A 16,611-nucleotide genomic window follows, 5' to 3' on the forward strand; every position below is an offset into this window, starting at 1 on the left:
GACCCGTTTTCTAAACGGGTCTTATTTTTTTGCCTAAGCTCATTGTTTGAGCTTATATTTTTTTCTAAAACCCTCCCACTTTTTGAGCGACCTTTTGGGTTGGGCCATGGACAAGTCTACCCATAACTTAACTCAACCCTTAAATGGAAAGTTAAATTAAGACTCAATCGAAAATTATCCATCTACTTTTAATTAAAACATTTGCTTATTTTTTTTTATTTGTTTTGATCCTTTTAGACGTAGCTTACTCCATGAGTCCATGAAACATGCAATTTGCAATACTTCAATTCATGTGATTTTTTATGAAAAAAGTAAATCTTAAAATAAATTTATTTATAATAAATATCTAAATTATTATAAATTCTCGTTACATCAAATATTTAATTATTTTAAAAAAATTATAAATATATTTGTATTAAATTTAATTTGTAAACTTATATATATATATAATTTACCCAGTATGTAATTCAAATTTAAAAATAAAAAATTATCGTCAATTGAGTCTTAGCTTAATTAATATCGATTTATTGTCAGTGCAATAGGACGTGAGTTCGAGTGCGTTGAAGAGCATTATCCTCCTATTTTATAAAAAAGAGCAAATATGATAAGAACTTATAATGAGATAAATTATTGACTTCGATCTTAACATTAACCCGACCCGAGCTTGAATGAGTTGGTTGTTTACCAAATTTTGAATTATGATGACAATAGCATGTAGCAAAATTGTTTCAAACCAGTTACTAATATAATATCTCAATTAAACTTAAACTCGCCATACCTAATTTTTTTTTTATTTCTGATCTTTTTCCACCAAACAAATAAACATTTAGTCTCAAAGATGAAAACAAAATCCTCAAATTTGTACTCAATACTACTAATACATATAGCTAATTTGGGTTTAAAATACTAAACAATCTAAAATTTAATATATCATACAATGAACTAGCAAGGAGGGAAGCATATTCAAGAATGTCAGGACCCACAATCCATACATAGTTTTTTCACCCTCATCTAATTTGGGTGCTTAGCTACTCTATCATCACTCACATAACGGCCACTACCTAGTTTTTGCAACATGTTCAATGCATCAAATCCAAAAAGAAAAGTCTCTCCCATTCGTCATTGAGCACATGTACATTAACTCCCTTGGCTCAATGACCCTCATCCACAAACCCACAATGGACCCCTACAATGGTCAAAAAGGAACCACCATTTAACTTTGTTGCCTTGTGTGTGTGTGCTTTGAATCTGATACATCAAGTACATTTTTAAAGATTGCAGCAACCAGACAAAGTAACTATTATATTTGATTTACTATGTTTATTTGTTCATTGATGCAGACTTTTAGCTATGGCATTGGCATCTCTAAATCATGTTTCTGAGTACAAGTGATTGTTAATGACAATTCTAACAACCACAGGAATTCTTACTACATGAATGCCATCTTCCCAGTATAGGTTTCCGAACGAGTATCTTCCTTGAACTTTTAGTTGAGAACAAAAGGTTACCTTGAACTTCAGCTTCTTTGTTGTTGAATTGAATGTCAAAATCCATGGCTCGACACTCACATCAATGCCTGCAGGAGCTTGAACGCGGGCTACGTAAATGGAGTTCACTGGACCGACATTTGTAACTGTTCTTGAGACAGTCATACGTTGCTTAAGCTCGGGTAATGTTATAGAAGGCAAATTTAGATTTCGGAGGAACTTGGCTGATTTATGACATGGGGTGTGAACCCTAGTCATTAACCTGATGGCAGTGCTGTTATAACCCATTGCATAAAGGAAGCAGACATAATCTGAGGGTTTAATGTCATAAATGAGACCTGGGTCTAGAGCTTTATTTGGATCTACATGGCCACCTCCATAATCAAATGGGTCAGCTTGCTTGTGGGGTGCTCCCTCAGCTACTGTATGTTGGCCATATTCATCCTTCATAGAAGCTTCTCGAACCGATAAAGAAAAAAAGAGTGTTGCATTAACAAGTTGTAAAAGCAAACCAGAAATGAAAAAATTATGTTTTCTTACCTGTTGTTACTAGTGCAGACTTAATTGCTGCAGGGCTCCACTTGGGATGGATTCCTTTGAGAAGTGCAACAATGCCGGATATATGGGGACAAGCCATGGAAGTTCCCGAATCAAGTTTAAAGTTAAATGGAGATGCTTTAGTTTGAGGTGAATTGAGTAGCTTGTATGAAGAAGCAGGTGACCAGGAGGCCAATATATCAACTCCTGGAGCAGCAATGTCTGGCTGAAAATGCATTGACATATGTTAAAACAGAAGGCTATGTAACTTCTCTATGAAAAAAGACTGCTAATACCTTCAACACTGATGGTGAAAGGGAACTAGGTCCTCGTGATGAAAAATACGCTATTTCTGGGGCTAGCTGTTGTCCGATAACCGTCTTTGAGAAGCTGAACTTGACGACTGGCTTTCTGTTACATGAAAGAGTTCATTAATATATCAGAGACCTTCTGATGGAATCTCAAGACATAGGGTTCAACTCATATCTGATGCAAATGACCTGCTTGCAGCCATGTAAGTCAGCAGAGATGTCCCAGCTTCAAAGTCCACTTGGACACAGGGAAAACTCCATGGACAAGAGACATCTTTAGTAGGAAACTGTGCAAATATAACCCCTGCACCATTGATCTCAAGTACGGATTTCGAAGCAATGGCAGCCGACCTCTGCCACCGAGATTGGAAACAAAGAATTACTTTTCCTCTTGCTAGAGTGGCATTCAGAGTTTCCAAATCACAACTTCTGCAAAAGTAAACAATATCAAAATGTTTAATCGTAGTCCGTATCTAGATCGCAAAGATTCATGTGAACAAGAACCTAAGTACCAGTCTTACCCTGCACTGGTTCCATCAATATTAGTGGCTGCAATATCTGCTCCATATACAATAGGATGAAACTTGTTCAAGCCCCTTCCTGTATAGAAAGACTGGCCCTGTATGAAAAACGTAAAAGTAGCTAAATAAACAAAGAATACAATTGTATTTTTCTATCAATGACTTGCGATTTAGAATCGAATATCTACCACTAGATGGTAGTTCCATCACGAGCAAAACATGTCAGTAAAACCTTGCAAAATTTTTTTGATCACTGAGAAGAAAATTATGAATTACCACTACAGTTTGGTTGTTCCCCAGGGTGATCACTGCAGGGAAATCTCGATCAATAGTGCTTGCAGCAACAGTCATAACCCAAGGAGCAGTATTAATGACAGTTTGAGGATAAGGACCAGTGTTGCCTGCAGAGCATACAACAGATATTCCTCTTGCTACAGCGTGGAAAGAACCAATAGCCAGCGCATCATCAACGTAAGTTGAAAGTGGAGGTGGTGAGCCCAAAGATGCCGAAATAATATCCACACCATCAAAGATAGCATCATCAAATGCGGCAAGAAGGTCAGCTGAGCTACAGCCACCAGTAGCCCAACAAACTTTGTAGATAGCTAACCATGATGAAGGAGCACCTCCTCTGGCTATTCCTTGGGCTAGTCCCCTAAAGTTTGCATTTTTTACTTCAGCACCACTTGCAGTAGATGAGGTGTGAGTACCATGGCCCACAGCATCTCGAGGAGACAAGAACTCAATTCCATCACTTGGGGAAAGCTTTCCAAATTCAGCTTCATACCCTTTAATGTACCAACGTGCACCAATAATTTTCCTGCTTCGAAAACCCTAGAGTTAGACACCTTATACTTCAGCCAACCAGAACACCAAACACAACATACAGTTCATTTGAACTTCGAAATGTTCCCTTTTAACAAATTTATTAGATATTACTTTGACAATGAACTTTGAAAAATAAAAGAAAATTTGGTCTTGATACATAAGCTATATGAATTCGGCAGCATAGTACTAACAATGGAATAGTAATTGTCAACAGACAGCAGGTCTTCTTAAACTTAAGCCAAATATGGCATCAAACTGCATTCATTCTTGAAAATCTGGGATTAAACAAATGCGAAAAAGAAAGGAGATTGCTTCTTAATAAAGGAATATTAAGAAATTCTCCTATTTTCAAACTCATTAGATAAAAATTCCAGTGGTAACCCCTAAATTCAAGAGTGGACAGATATGAATTCCTTTGCTTATTTGAAATTATTCAACAAGTTGTTGCCTGCAACATGATGCACATGATCTTGACATTGATTTGATAAAGGATAGCAAAAAAAATTGTTAGAGCAAGAAATGGTAAGAGTATTGATCAAAGCAATTATACCTATTGCAATGCGAACGGTTAAATCTGTTTCCTTCCTGGCATATCCCTTTCCATCGAGATGGAAACTTTCCCATGCCATCATCTTTGAAGCTTTCGGACTCAGGCCATATACCTTCTCAGGAAAAAATGTATGATTAATATCAAATTCCTAGAACAACAAAGTTATATAGCTTTCAAAAAGAAGTTGTAGGCTGACCAGTATCCATGACCCCAATAATAGTCCCCAAGCCTGAATGGCCTTCTGAAAGAATACCATCCACAATTTGAGGCTTTACTTGCAGGAAATCCCAGCTTCTAGTAGTGTGCAGGTTTAGGATTCTATTTGGAACTACATGAACAACTTCGGGGACATCTGCATAGGCGACAAAAAAATCATCTAAAAGACTAGTTTGAGGTAAATATGAAGGAGAACAAAACAGAGTTTACAGTTCACCAACATTGCTACACCTGCAATAAGCTTAGCTTGAGACTGACTGAGGACTGCAGCAAACCCTGAAAACCCATGTTTGTAGCTGTATAAAATGGATTCCTTGGCAGATTCTTTGCTGTGTTCAATTGAGATCATAGCAGTTTTACTATTTTCCATGTTCCAATCAACTTGTCAAAAACAAAGTTTGTTTATTCTTGTAAGCGAAAGTACTAACAGAACCAAGACACGCTTCCTTCTTGAATGATATAATTAAGGATAAAGCTGTACCAATGGAGTATAAGTGTATGCATATTTATAGCAAATCAAATCTTATTTATCAGTAATGGACTTTTTGCTACTAGTTCCATAATTGAACAACTTTTCACTATATAATGAGTTAGCTAGCTCGAGAGCTAGCATATCAACCATCTATACGCCATAGGTTATGGGGTCGATTCAAACCATAATATGAATAAATATACAGAAAAGAAAAGCTATTGAATAACTAGTGGTGATTGATGAAGACAGTTGAAATTGAAACCTTCCAAGAATGTCTGAAAGAATCTGATGATGAGAATCTTCCAGTAGATTTGGCTCATCAGTGTGTCTCTCCCCCATATATACAATATAAACCTGTGAAAAAAAAAAGCAAAGATTCTTATATTAAAGGCAAAGAATGATGATGAAGTGAAGCAAGAAACAAATAATGAAGAAAAACCCACATTGCTGGAAGCAAGCCCGAGAAGAAACAATGAACATAACAAAGCGAGCACAACACCACACGGCCATGAAGAAGGAAAAGAAGCCATAAGAGAGAAAAGGAATATGATAATCAAAGAGAGAAGGGAATGAAAGAAGATTTACAGTACACAGTGATTTATATGATGAGCTGCTTGCTAGGTAAAAGTTGAGAATTTGATCGTATATAGACAAAGCATTGCGGGGACCGCATTTGATACCTGTTCCACTGCACTGCTACCGCCATTTACGATTAAAAGGCGCTTTGGTTGCCCCATGGATCAGTCGTTTGTCCGATTATGGCCATTGTTTTGTTTGCAATCTCCAGTGTCATCATGATTTGGAGCCTGAGGGTCTAATTATGGTTTTAGTCCCTCTATTATATCAAATTTTGAGAGATTTAATTTTTATGCTGTTTTTATATATGGTTTTAGTCCCTCTATTTTACTATATATGTTTGGGGTTTGTGGACAGTGGGAATCTATAAATAATTTTATGAGGGGCTGGAATTGAATTATAAACTTTTGAGAGGTCGAAATGTAATTTTATCATGTATTAATTTATGATTTTATCATTTTTTTAAAAGGACTAAACATTTTTCTTTCTTTTTTTTTGGGGGGGGGGTCATGGTTCCTACTTACCCCTTTGCATTCCGCCTTATTCATGGATGTCTATCTTAACAAAATCGTCTCCCAGGGGCAAAGCCAAAATTTTTCTTAAAGGGGTTGAATTTGAATTATTAAATTTCCGAGAGAGCTAAAAATGTAATTTAGCCATTGTATTGATGTAAAAGCTTACAATTTTCAAGGGATTAAACTATAAATTTTATTTTTGGAGAGGGCATAATTTAATTTAAAATTTTAGGAGAGTCCAAAATATAATTTTACAATTATTAACTTAAAACTTTGCAAATATTCAAGCACTAAACTGATCATATTATCACTTTAACATCAGCAACCGGTCATGTTAATAATCAATTTAAAGTTGAGGATTAAATTATATCAAATTGAAATAAAAAGATTAAATCTAAAATTTTAACATAGTTAAGGGACTAGAACCATAATAAGAGCAGGACAAAGTTTGTGTGTGTGCAGTTCTTTTCTTCGTTTTAAGTTGAAATTTCGTAGTGGAAGAAGAAACGTTGACTGAATTTTGGTTGGCTGAATATTTTAGTAAACGAAAGGAGTAATGATGATATTTGATAGAAATTTTTAATTTAATAGATTAATGTTTTACTTATAAAAAAATTGTTTTAAATTTTATATAATATAAATTATTAGAATATTACATTTTTGATTACATTTTTCATGAGAAACACCCATAGACAGACGGTTTCACTTTTCACTACCTAGTCGGTCATCTAGTGACCAACCATCCGCATGCCTCGGACTTTCTATAAGGCCAATCATCCTAGGCTACTAACTATCAGCGAATCCTCTATAAGGTCACTCGCTAGTAGTGGGTACAACTTATCCTCAAGAAGGGATCATTAAGGGATCACCGAAGCACAATAATCTCGTAATATCTCAGCAAAGGAAATGTCAGAGTAGACTCCCACTTGATGACAACGAACGTGTAAAGAACATGCCACCTAGACGGCCACATAAGCTGACTACAACTTGTGTACTATCGATGCCATGGCACCACCTGGCATGGGTGCCTTCTCTCTATAAATACCTTAGGGCACAATGATAAAAGGATTTTTTTTTTCTTCTTCATTCATTTCTTCAACAACCTTAAGCATATTGCTTAGTACACAACCTCCCTTTCCTCTCGTTAACTCCCTTCCCATACACCGGCTTTTCGCCTAACTCAAGTGAACCAACCTCCTTATCTCCACCACAATCTCTTCCTTGTCTCCTCCCTCAATATCAACATATTCTAAATTTTTTCTTTTCTCATAACAAAAAAGCTATGTTAAGAAACAAAAAATGTAAAAAATTTGCTTAATGTTTTTATTCATTTTTTATATTTTTTAAAGAATAGGTATTGAATATTTCTATACAAATAATATAGAGAGAAATTTTGGTTGGTTTAAAAACAATTTGTACTCATTTTTCTCTCACTTCATCTATTTTTGAAATTTTTATTTTTACAATTTTCAAATTTTTAAAAAATATCATTCTTTATATTCTTTATTATTTTATAAATAACTAGGATAAATTTGACATAAAGTATAAACATTAAGGACTAAAATTATTATTATACTAGTTAAAATTTCCACTTTATCATTTTCAATTCTCTCGAAGACTCTAAATTATATCTCAATATTTTGTAGTACATATTTTAGAGATGGAATTGAATTGATTGCAAGATGTGGGGGTTTTGAAGTTTGATTGGATTTTTGATGGACTTGCGAGAGAAAAGTGAGATAGGTGTCAGAATAGGTACTCTAGATACTTTCTAACAATGAAATATTTAAAGTGGGTTTGGATGGATGGTACGTTTATCTACGGTCAGTGTAAAACAGCAGTAGTGATTAGATTAAATATTGTAGGGATACTGTAGTGTGAGGCAAAAAGTAAGTTAAATACACCGCGCCGCACCCAATTGCACATCTAAACCCACCCTTAAGATAAATTAAGAAATTTAGAGAAGATAAAGCTAAATAACGATTCGATAGAGAAGATGATGAGAATCGAAAAAAAATACTTGAGATTAATATGGGACTCAAGGCATTGGTGAAGTGCTTTTGTCTTTGGTGGACAACTTTGGTAGGACAATGTGTGCTATTGACAATGCATCAATGTTGTTATTGAAAGCTATAATTTGGACCCAATAATGAATCCAAGAATTTTTTTAGTAGGGTTGAAATTAAATTAAAAAAAATTAAGAGGTTAAAAATATAATTTTATCATTTGTTATTTTTTTATCATTTTCAAAGGACTAAATTTTTTATTTTTATTTTTGAGGGGGTCAAAGTATAATTTTACCATATATTAACTTAAATTTTCATCATTTATAAAGAAACTAAATTGAATGATTTTCATTTTTAGGGGCAGGGCCTCCCTTAAAATCGCCCCTAGAGGTTAACTTAGTGTTACTCGTTAGTTGTCAATATATTAAGCCTTTTGGTTGTATAATTCTTAGGTTGGCCTATTCAAAATACCCATTTCACTGTTTAAAAAATAACAAAATAATAAAAATATTTTTAATTGATATTTTATATATTTTTATAATTAAATTTAAATAATAAAAATAATTTTTATTATTTAAATTGAATTCAGGTTAAGATGTAAAAATTATTGTCTTAAGTCCTGCTCAAGTTAGATTGGGTCTGTCGGGTTAAGCAAGCTACTCAACTATTGGACAAGTCTAGTTGGTATAACACCCTTTGAATTATATATTTCAATGAATTTCACGTCTATACTATTATTTAAGATTTTGTCTTAATTAGTGTTGCCCGTCAATCAGATCCAACTCAATTGTGAAATTACTAAAAACTCCTTATTTTTATAAAAAAATAAATATTATTTTGAGGGTATTTTTATCTTCTTCTTTTTTTACATTTTTATATAAAATCTAGAAAAATGCATTCATGTAATGTGATTTAAGCCCAATCCATCGTGATCTTCATTATCTCAATTTTACTATTTCGACCAAAGCTGCGTTCAATTTTCATATTCTTCACATTTTTTCCACCTATATCGTGAGTATACCATGCTCTATTATACATTATCTTTGTATTAATCACTAGTCTTTTTCTTGGCTTTCACAAAATTTGATTCCTTTATTTTTGTAATATCATTTTACTAAGTCCAATTTGATAACGCCATTAGTTGTTAACATTAAAGAGATGGCATAGGATTCTTTTACTATCATTTGATTACACAATCCGAGCCAACCACATTCAACCAATAATAAATTTATATGCTAGTTGAATATTTAAGAATGTTTTAAAAAATATTCATATCATCACTTAAAGATCAATATCTAATAGTATTATCATTTTGAATCGAGTCATAACATTATAAAAGTAAAGGCACCAAATTATATCAAATTAAAATAAAAGGACTAAATCCAGAATTAGACCTTTTTATCGCCAAGCATTGATCAATCACAGAATGATGTCTCAAGTTCATTGGTTTGGCATGTACCAGGTTTTCTTGGTAAAACAGGTAGCTGAAATTACCTTGACATGGCTCCTAAAATACAAAGAGGGAATGAGATGAAGAAATTAAAACTGATTATGCAATGCTAAATAGGCACATAATCATAAACTTAGTTCACCAAAAATAATGACTATACACACTCGCTAGCCACACTGTATCTATTGGAAACCCTTCAAAGCCAACAATGCAGCTCCATAGGCAGCCTCGGTTTGAGTTGCTCGACTCACAGGTAGACCGAGCACTCTCTCTCGAATCTTTGTCCATTTGTCGTTCTTTGCACCGCCTCCAGCGGTGAACACTTCATCGACTTGGGTCGCACCTAGATCCTTCAACAACATGTATGCCTTTGCCTAATGTATATCTCGCCAAATTAAAGTGCAATTTAGAGTTAGCTTTCATCTGTACTAGCAAATAGAATGTTGAACAAGGAGCTATCCCTTTGTACCTCTATACGGGCGATTGATTCCAAAATGCCATGCAAGTACTCCACATCACTTTCCGGTCGTGGATGTAACCTGAACAAAATCGAAAACTCGATAGCATTTTGATCCAAACGCAATGTTTGTAAAAGCTATGTTGATCTCTGGCTCTTCCTTTTTTTCTTTAAGTGTCCATGTATAATGTATACCCGTACATGGCTGTGGGGATATAACTCTCTAAGACGTTCCAAATATAAGGAATAACTTAGAAAACTAAAAATACCTGCGTAAGATATATATCCTTATCCAACACTGACACACCCGAGTCCAAATAACATGGTTCCCCCCTCTTCCATGTTCCAAACAAGCATTTTCACAATTCACCTAATGAATATACCAGTCACTAGATTTCTTATGCAGTCAACTAACTTCAAAATCCTCAACAGTTCTCAATAACACATCGTTATCGAGAACTGTAGAGTATCCTATAACAATGTTCTAATGTGGAGAGAGAGATTAAATACCTAGGCTCCATCTTCAGATTTGCCACGGGAAACCTCTCTCCAACTGATTTTAGGGGATAGTAGTCTAAGGGAGAGGCCTCCATGGGATTAATATGTTCACTCAGTTTTTCCAATTGCTCATCACTGAAATTTTCCTTTAAAACTGCTCCGCCAGTATTCGAAGCTCCTCCAACAAGCCACTTATCGTCAAGGCGATGACTGTACACTCCGTATCTTGCATCCTCTATCCTAGTTGTACTTAGTAGTTTAATTGCAAGGGTTGAACCCAAAGAGGTAACCTACATAAAAATAATAACCAAAATTGCTGTTGAGGTCCCCAAAAAACAGCTGCAAAATGCACCATGGCAGTCAATAGACAAGAGCCTTATAATTTTACAAACAGAATTATAGCAGAAAGATGCTTGTCTATAGTTACTTTGGCAATAATGAACCCCATATGACACAGCCTAATGAATATATGTATTACAACAAAAAACAAAGACGCTTCCCATTTCCTGATAAAACACAAACTAAAGTGTAAGTCAGAAAAAAAAATACAAACCGCTTTCCCGGGTTTTGTTGCTCGTGCTGCAAGAAAGGCCGCTATGCTATCAGTGGTCCCTGTACATACAATACAATCTTCTGAAAAACCTGCTATGAAAGTGTTAGTAAAATATTAATGGCAGGTTTAACTTGCAATCAAAGAATCAACAACAATCAGAACAAATAAATATAAAACTCAGAGCTATCATCACTTCATAATGCTTAACTCTTTAACAGGTGCTAATTCTCAAATTGAACTATTCCCAATGTAAATGCAAAATCTTACATTCTGAGGAGTGAAAAGTATAATGCTTAAACCCCGAAATTTCCTGCCCTTTGAACCATCTAGGGTGGCACAGAAAGATATTTAATGGAACAAATTCATACCAAATTGTGTTCTAATATCGCCTTTCAAATGGCCGATTGAAGTTCCCGGCGCCTTGACCGTAGGTAAAAGTTGAGCATAAGGCTGAGATAACAACCAATCTGGATAGGAGTCAGCTTCGGGATCATAACCAACCTAGACACACATGAAGCAATATCTTAGCCATTTATTGCTTAAATTTGTTCTAGCTGTAGATTACCAGTTAGGAATCAAAATCCTATACAGTGACTAACGAGTTATTGCATGCAAGACCTTCAGAGCATTGTTATAATCAGAAACTCCAAGCTGACCATGAAGAAGCCACAACAACCAATCAGCTTGGTGTAATAACATTGTGGATTTTTTGTCTGAATCGTCATTGTTCCACCATGAAACAAGCTTGCACAGAGTAGATGAACCAGAGCACACTGTATGGTTTATAGGAGCAATGGACTTTACCAATGGTAAAGCGTCAGGACAACTCTCATTGTAGAGGTAAGGTCTGGCTAATGGTTCTCCTGTTTTGCTGCAGGTGATAAAATTCATACACCATATTGAAAATCAATCCAGTAATTGAGGAGGAAAATGCCACATAGATCAGCAAATGGTAATGTTTAGTTCTTTCAGATAATCACCTGTCGATGATCAGCGTAGTGGCAGAAGTCCCATCGAGAGAGATGGAAGAGACAAGAGGTCGGAGATGAACCGGAACATCTTCAAGCAATGAGAAAAGAGTTGTTTTCCATGACAGCGCCCAATCCAGGGAGTCTTCCTTCTTTCTAGACAAAGAGAAACAGCTTCATCAAATATGATGACAAATCCAAGTTTTCGAACTCTTAAACACATGCAATTTGTAAGGAACAATTTAAATCATCCAAGCAACTTAAAAACTAGCGTGAAACATTATATCAAGGGTTTTTTTTCTTTTTAATTCTTACCATGTAATTAGGGTACTCTCTCTTTCCTTCAGCATGAATTGTCCCTTGCTTGTCAATCAAAGCATACCTAGCACCAGATGTACCGAAATCCATTCCAAGATAAAGCCTTTCACTAGCTTGAAAACCCATTTCTTGATTGTCAATCTTACATCCAACAACCATAGTTCTCAGCTTTACTGATTTCTCTACACTCTTCTCCCATGGATGAGTTCTTACATTCAACTTCCTTGAACTACAACATCCTGGAGAAAGGGTGCAGACGATTACTCAATCAATCCTTGGCAATAGACATCATGTTATATACACCGTTCAAATCAGTGAATGACCATTGGACCCGAATTTTTTGGATGTCAAAGAGCTACTACTACTAAAATAAACAACTTACAAAAACTTTACAGTGACATCTTAATATGCAGAACATACACGAATTAAGAGAGACTTGAGAGGGAAAAAAAATACCTGGTTTTGGGGACAATGGATAAAGCAGGATGGAGAGGGTGGATGAATGGGTAATAGAGCTAAGCATGTTTTGGCACCTTTGATGTGCTGGCTTTCCTGTCTTTCACACTGTGAGCTTGCAACGGATAATGGGGAAATTTATTGAATACCGTTGTTGGAACTTAGATTATTGGACTGATTGCTTGTGTGTGCTTTAAGCTCCACCCTTTAATTGGACTGGGCTAGATAAACAGGCTTGGCACTTTAGTCCAATTCATTGTTTTCTCATTGATTGAGTCTTAACTCGATTAGTATAAATATTATTATCAATGTAGGAAGATATGGATTCGAGTGCTCTGAAGCACATTATTCTCTTATTTATAGGTTGGGACTACGAGTAGTTGACACAATATTCAAAAGCTTGCCAACCTATAAATAAGAGGATAATACACTTCAGCGCACTTGAACTCACTCCTGCATTGACAATAATACTCATGACAATTGAACTAAGACTCAATCAACTTTTTTTTTAAATATTTTTAAGTTATTTTCATAAGTTTATATATAAATATTTATTTTTATACTATAAATATTAAAATTAATTATGAATTAAATAAAAATTTTGATTTGATTTAAATAATATTTGGATTTAATCTTGTGAATCGAAAAAAGTAATTGAACCAAACATATTTAAGTAATAATTAAATTGAAACCACATTAAATTTAAGTAATTGATTTTATGTATTTTTTCTCAATCTATTATAAACCTTTGAAATTATATATATATAGTTTTTCAAAACATAATTTTTTTTTTGCTAACATTTTTTACTCTCTCCAGTGACTACAATAATTTAGTATATCTAATAACATGTCCAATATTTTCAGTGATTGATAAAGAAAAAAACTGAATAAAAATTTTATTAAAAAATAAAATCTATTTGTTTTGTACTTTTGAATAAAAAATAATTAAATATTCTCACCTGTTAATTAATATAATTTTATAAGGCTTGTAGAGTTATGTCTCGGATTTTCAAACAAACAGTGTGTGATATCGTAATAAAGAAATGTTTTTTGCCCTGACAACGCTTTGCCACGTCATTACGTGGCGATGTGCAACTCAAGTGTTTTCGATTTTCTTCTATAATCATATTTGCTATAAATTTCAGCCTATAAATAGGCCATAGTTACTCTATATTTTATACAACAGAAATATTTAGATTGAGAGAATTGTATTCTTTGTTTTCGAAGAGTTTATTCTTTTGGGGCTTTAGGTTTTCCTTTAATTCTCCCCATCTTTATATTCTTATTTATTATAATGAAATCTCATTTTGCCCGTGATTTTTCTTCTTCTTTTAAGGAGTTTTTTCACGTAAAATTTACTTATTCTATATTTTTTATTATAATTTATTTACTTGTTCATTGCATAACACGGGTTAATTCCCAACAAGGCTTTTAAATGTTTTTTATTGAAATAAGATCTTTAAATAAATTGATTGATTGAGTTGATTTTTGATATACAAACTCAATAATCCTTTAAATATTTTTAAAACGATTCAATATATTTAGGTGAAATAAATGATTTTAAAATATTTTAATTTAAACAGTTGTATTAATTAATTTTTAAATCTTATTAATGGTTATTTAAATAGTAAAAAATAATAGTTTTATTTTTAATCAAATCATTAATACTAAATTTATAATTAAACATTGAATTAAAAGATTAATGTGGCTACACTTTTATATGGTTTGTGGTGGGTCTTTTGGGATTACTCTTTTGTCTACCTACGTGCTTTATGCTGATTCTTTTTGGATGATAGGATCAAAGATGATCAAAAAGGTTGTTTACTTTTGCAAATATTAAAAAATCACCGAGTTCTATTCGAGTAAAATGTAAGTAATTTCTTAAGTTCAAATATTATAGATAAAGAAAATAACATTTCGAGAGCTTCGTCACTTGTTTATAAATTTAATTTCATTCGACTTTATATTTAATTGAAATTTAATGTCGTTATTAAATACTGAAAATAGATATCGAAAGATACTTTAGAGGTTAGATTTTTAATAGGTAGGGTTTGATGTTTTTAGTACTGTTTTGGGTTGTAGCTAGGTGTTAATATCTTTTCCTTCTCAATGAATAGAACATAAGAGAAAAAAGTAGTAAGGTGGTTGATTCTTAGCCAATTCAAGGCAACAAACCAAACTTGATATATCAGAATTCCTACTGACAAATTGATTGGGAAATGATACTTGTAACCCTATGAAGTACTCTATATGAGATATTATATAGATGAGATATGAAAAAATATAGACTATACATCAAAAGTGGAACCCCCCCCCCCCCCAAATCCAACATGTGAAACGAGACAGGTAAGGTCTAGCATGTGAGCCATTGCTGTTAGCAACTCAAAAGCAAAGAGAAAAAGAGAGAGAAAGAGAGAGAGGTGACAGGTACGAGGGTTATGCTCTCTCACAGGGCTCACAATGCCAGCACTTAAAGTTCACATTTCGAAATCATTAGGCCACCAAGAGGACCCCCCCCCTCCTACACGAAGCTCCTCTCTGCACATGCTCATCAGTAAAATGGAAATGATAACCTCACACTGCTCTCACCCTTTTACCATTATTCCCCATTCTTTGCTTGCACTTCTTTCTATGGCATCATCAAAAAGTTTTTGCACACGAGAGGATTGATTTTATCTTGTACGAAGTTTACGAATGGTGGAAAAGCAAAGCCAAAATTGGGTTGGAACTAGGGTTTTAAATAAAGAGCGCGACCTTTATTCATGTTTATTTCTTTATTTTTTATTTTGTTCATGTTTGATTTGTGTTCATTAAAATTGAAAAATTAAACGTCGATAATGGCGGTAAAAAAAACTACGGATAGAAGAAGAGAAATTTACTCATATTGAAAAGCGGATGATATAAGAGAAGTTCTAACTACATATATTTAAATGTTGAAAAATACTATTCTAATAAAAGTCAAATAGAATAAAATAGTTCTATATGAATTTAATTTGTGATGAGATTCAGGTTACACAATCTCTAACAAAAATTTTCAAATCTATGTTTGTGTTCGAACATTAAATGAACATATTCATAAATATATAATTAAATGTGTTTAGCAACATTAGAAATGTTAGAAGGAATCGTGTCCAAAATAAAATTTACCGATAAACATCTTTTTTATTTTTAGATATAAATAAAAATAATAATAGTAATAGTAATATTTCTAATTATATAATAATCTAACAATAAATGAACTTTATGAATATAAATGAATTGGTCATATTTTGTTCGTATTTCGTTTAATAAATAAGTCTCAAAATATTTTTCGTGTTCATTTGTTTAACTTGATAAACATACATAAATAAATAGAAATGAGATGCTTTGTTCATTTACAACCTTAAATTATAGGAAAGCCAGAGCTGAATTTTAGGTAATTTTTTTAAATTTATTTGACTTGATGCGAAATAATATAAAATAATAAATATTTTTATTTAAATTTAATTATTAAATATATAAATAAAACTAATAAATAATAAAATCGAATTACGAATATTTTATCTTTGACATTTTAATTCAAGATTTAAGTTTAAAAAATCTTGGTCCAAGCTTTTGATTTTCTTTTACATATTTGTCTGCTTTTAACTTGCAATGAGTTTTTATCCCTAAGTGGTTGGTTAGTTCAAAGGAACCCACCTTTTAGCCCAGTCTTAATTTTGGACCCACACATATTTACTATTTTTGAGATTCAATAATGTGCATGATTATGTTTAAATTTGGATAAATTTAGTTAGGTCTTAATCTTAAATAGAAGAAAGAAAAAAGAAATTGCACCAATGCCATTTTAATTTTGTCCTTATGTCATGGGTCACGGAATAAAGTTCGTGATTATTGCATTCATAAAGTTCTA

The 16,611-nt window shown here is 33.3% G+C and overlaps 2 protein-coding genes across 18 annotated transcripts; both read right to left on the minus strand.

Annotated features, from left to right (window-relative positions):
* Positions 1–839: 839 nt before the first annotated feature.
* LOC107913535 (subtilisin-like protease SBT3.9) lies at positions 840–5,538 on the minus strand. 6 transcript variants are annotated; one of them, XM_041084496.1, is made up of 12 exons: positions 5,366–5,538; positions 5,185–5,276; positions 4,682–4,779; positions 4,431–4,586; positions 4,235–4,346; positions 3,133–3,676; positions 2,857–2,954; positions 2,525–2,764; positions 2,321–2,435; positions 2,028–2,250; positions 1,509–1,942; positions 840–1,186 (listed from the first exon to the last, which is right to left on the minus strand). In XM_041084496.1, the coding sequence occupies exons 1-12, from the start codon at positions 5,450–5,452 to the stop codon at positions 1,088–1,090; spliced, it is 2,298 nt and encodes a 765-aa protein (XP_040940430.1). In that variant the 5' UTR covers positions 5,453–5,538; the 3' UTR covers positions 840–1,087. The 6 variants fall into 6 exon arrangements, with proteins under 6 accessions (XP_040940430.1, XP_040940429.1, XP_016697639.1 ...); XM_041084495.1 differs by having other exon boundaries at positions 4,431–4,610; XM_016842150.2 differs by having other exon boundaries at positions 840–1,942; positions 5,366–5,537.
* Positions 5,539–9,396: 3,858 nt separating this feature from the next.
* Positions 9,397–12,903, minus strand: LOC107913536 (D-ribulose kinase). Of its 12 annotated transcripts, none has more exons than XR_005907369.1 (10): positions 12,720–12,903; positions 12,261–12,502; positions 11,958–12,097; positions 11,596–11,848; positions 11,346–11,478; positions 10,978–11,069; positions 10,437–10,714; positions 9,939–10,008; positions 9,634–9,854; positions 9,397–9,526 (listed from the first exon to the last, which is right to left on the minus strand). XR_005907369.1 is itself a non-coding variant. In XM_016842154.2 (10 exons), the coding sequence occupies exons 1-9, from the start codon at positions 12,784–12,786 to the stop codon at positions 9,652–9,654; spliced, it is 1,464 nt and encodes a 487-aa protein (XP_016697643.2). In that variant the 5' UTR covers positions 12,787–12,903; the 3' UTR covers positions 9,397–9,526; positions 9,634–9,651. The 12 variants fall into 12 exon arrangements, 9 of the variants coding, with proteins under 9 accessions (XP_016697643.2, XP_040940432.1, XP_016697644.2 ...); XM_016842154.2 differs by having other exon boundaries at positions 9,634–9,843; positions 10,978–11,066; XM_041084498.1 differs by having other exon boundaries at positions 9,634–9,843.
* Between the last annotated feature and the right edge of the window lie 3,708 nt (positions 12,904–16,611).

Source organism: Gossypium hirsutum, chromosome A13, assembly GCF_007990345.1.
Source record: "Gossypium hirsutum isolate 1008001.06 chromosome A13, Gossypium_hirsutum_v2.1, whole genome shotgun sequence".
NCBI lineage: Eukaryota > Viridiplantae > Streptophyta > Magnoliopsida > Malvales > Malvaceae > Gossypium > Gossypium hirsutum.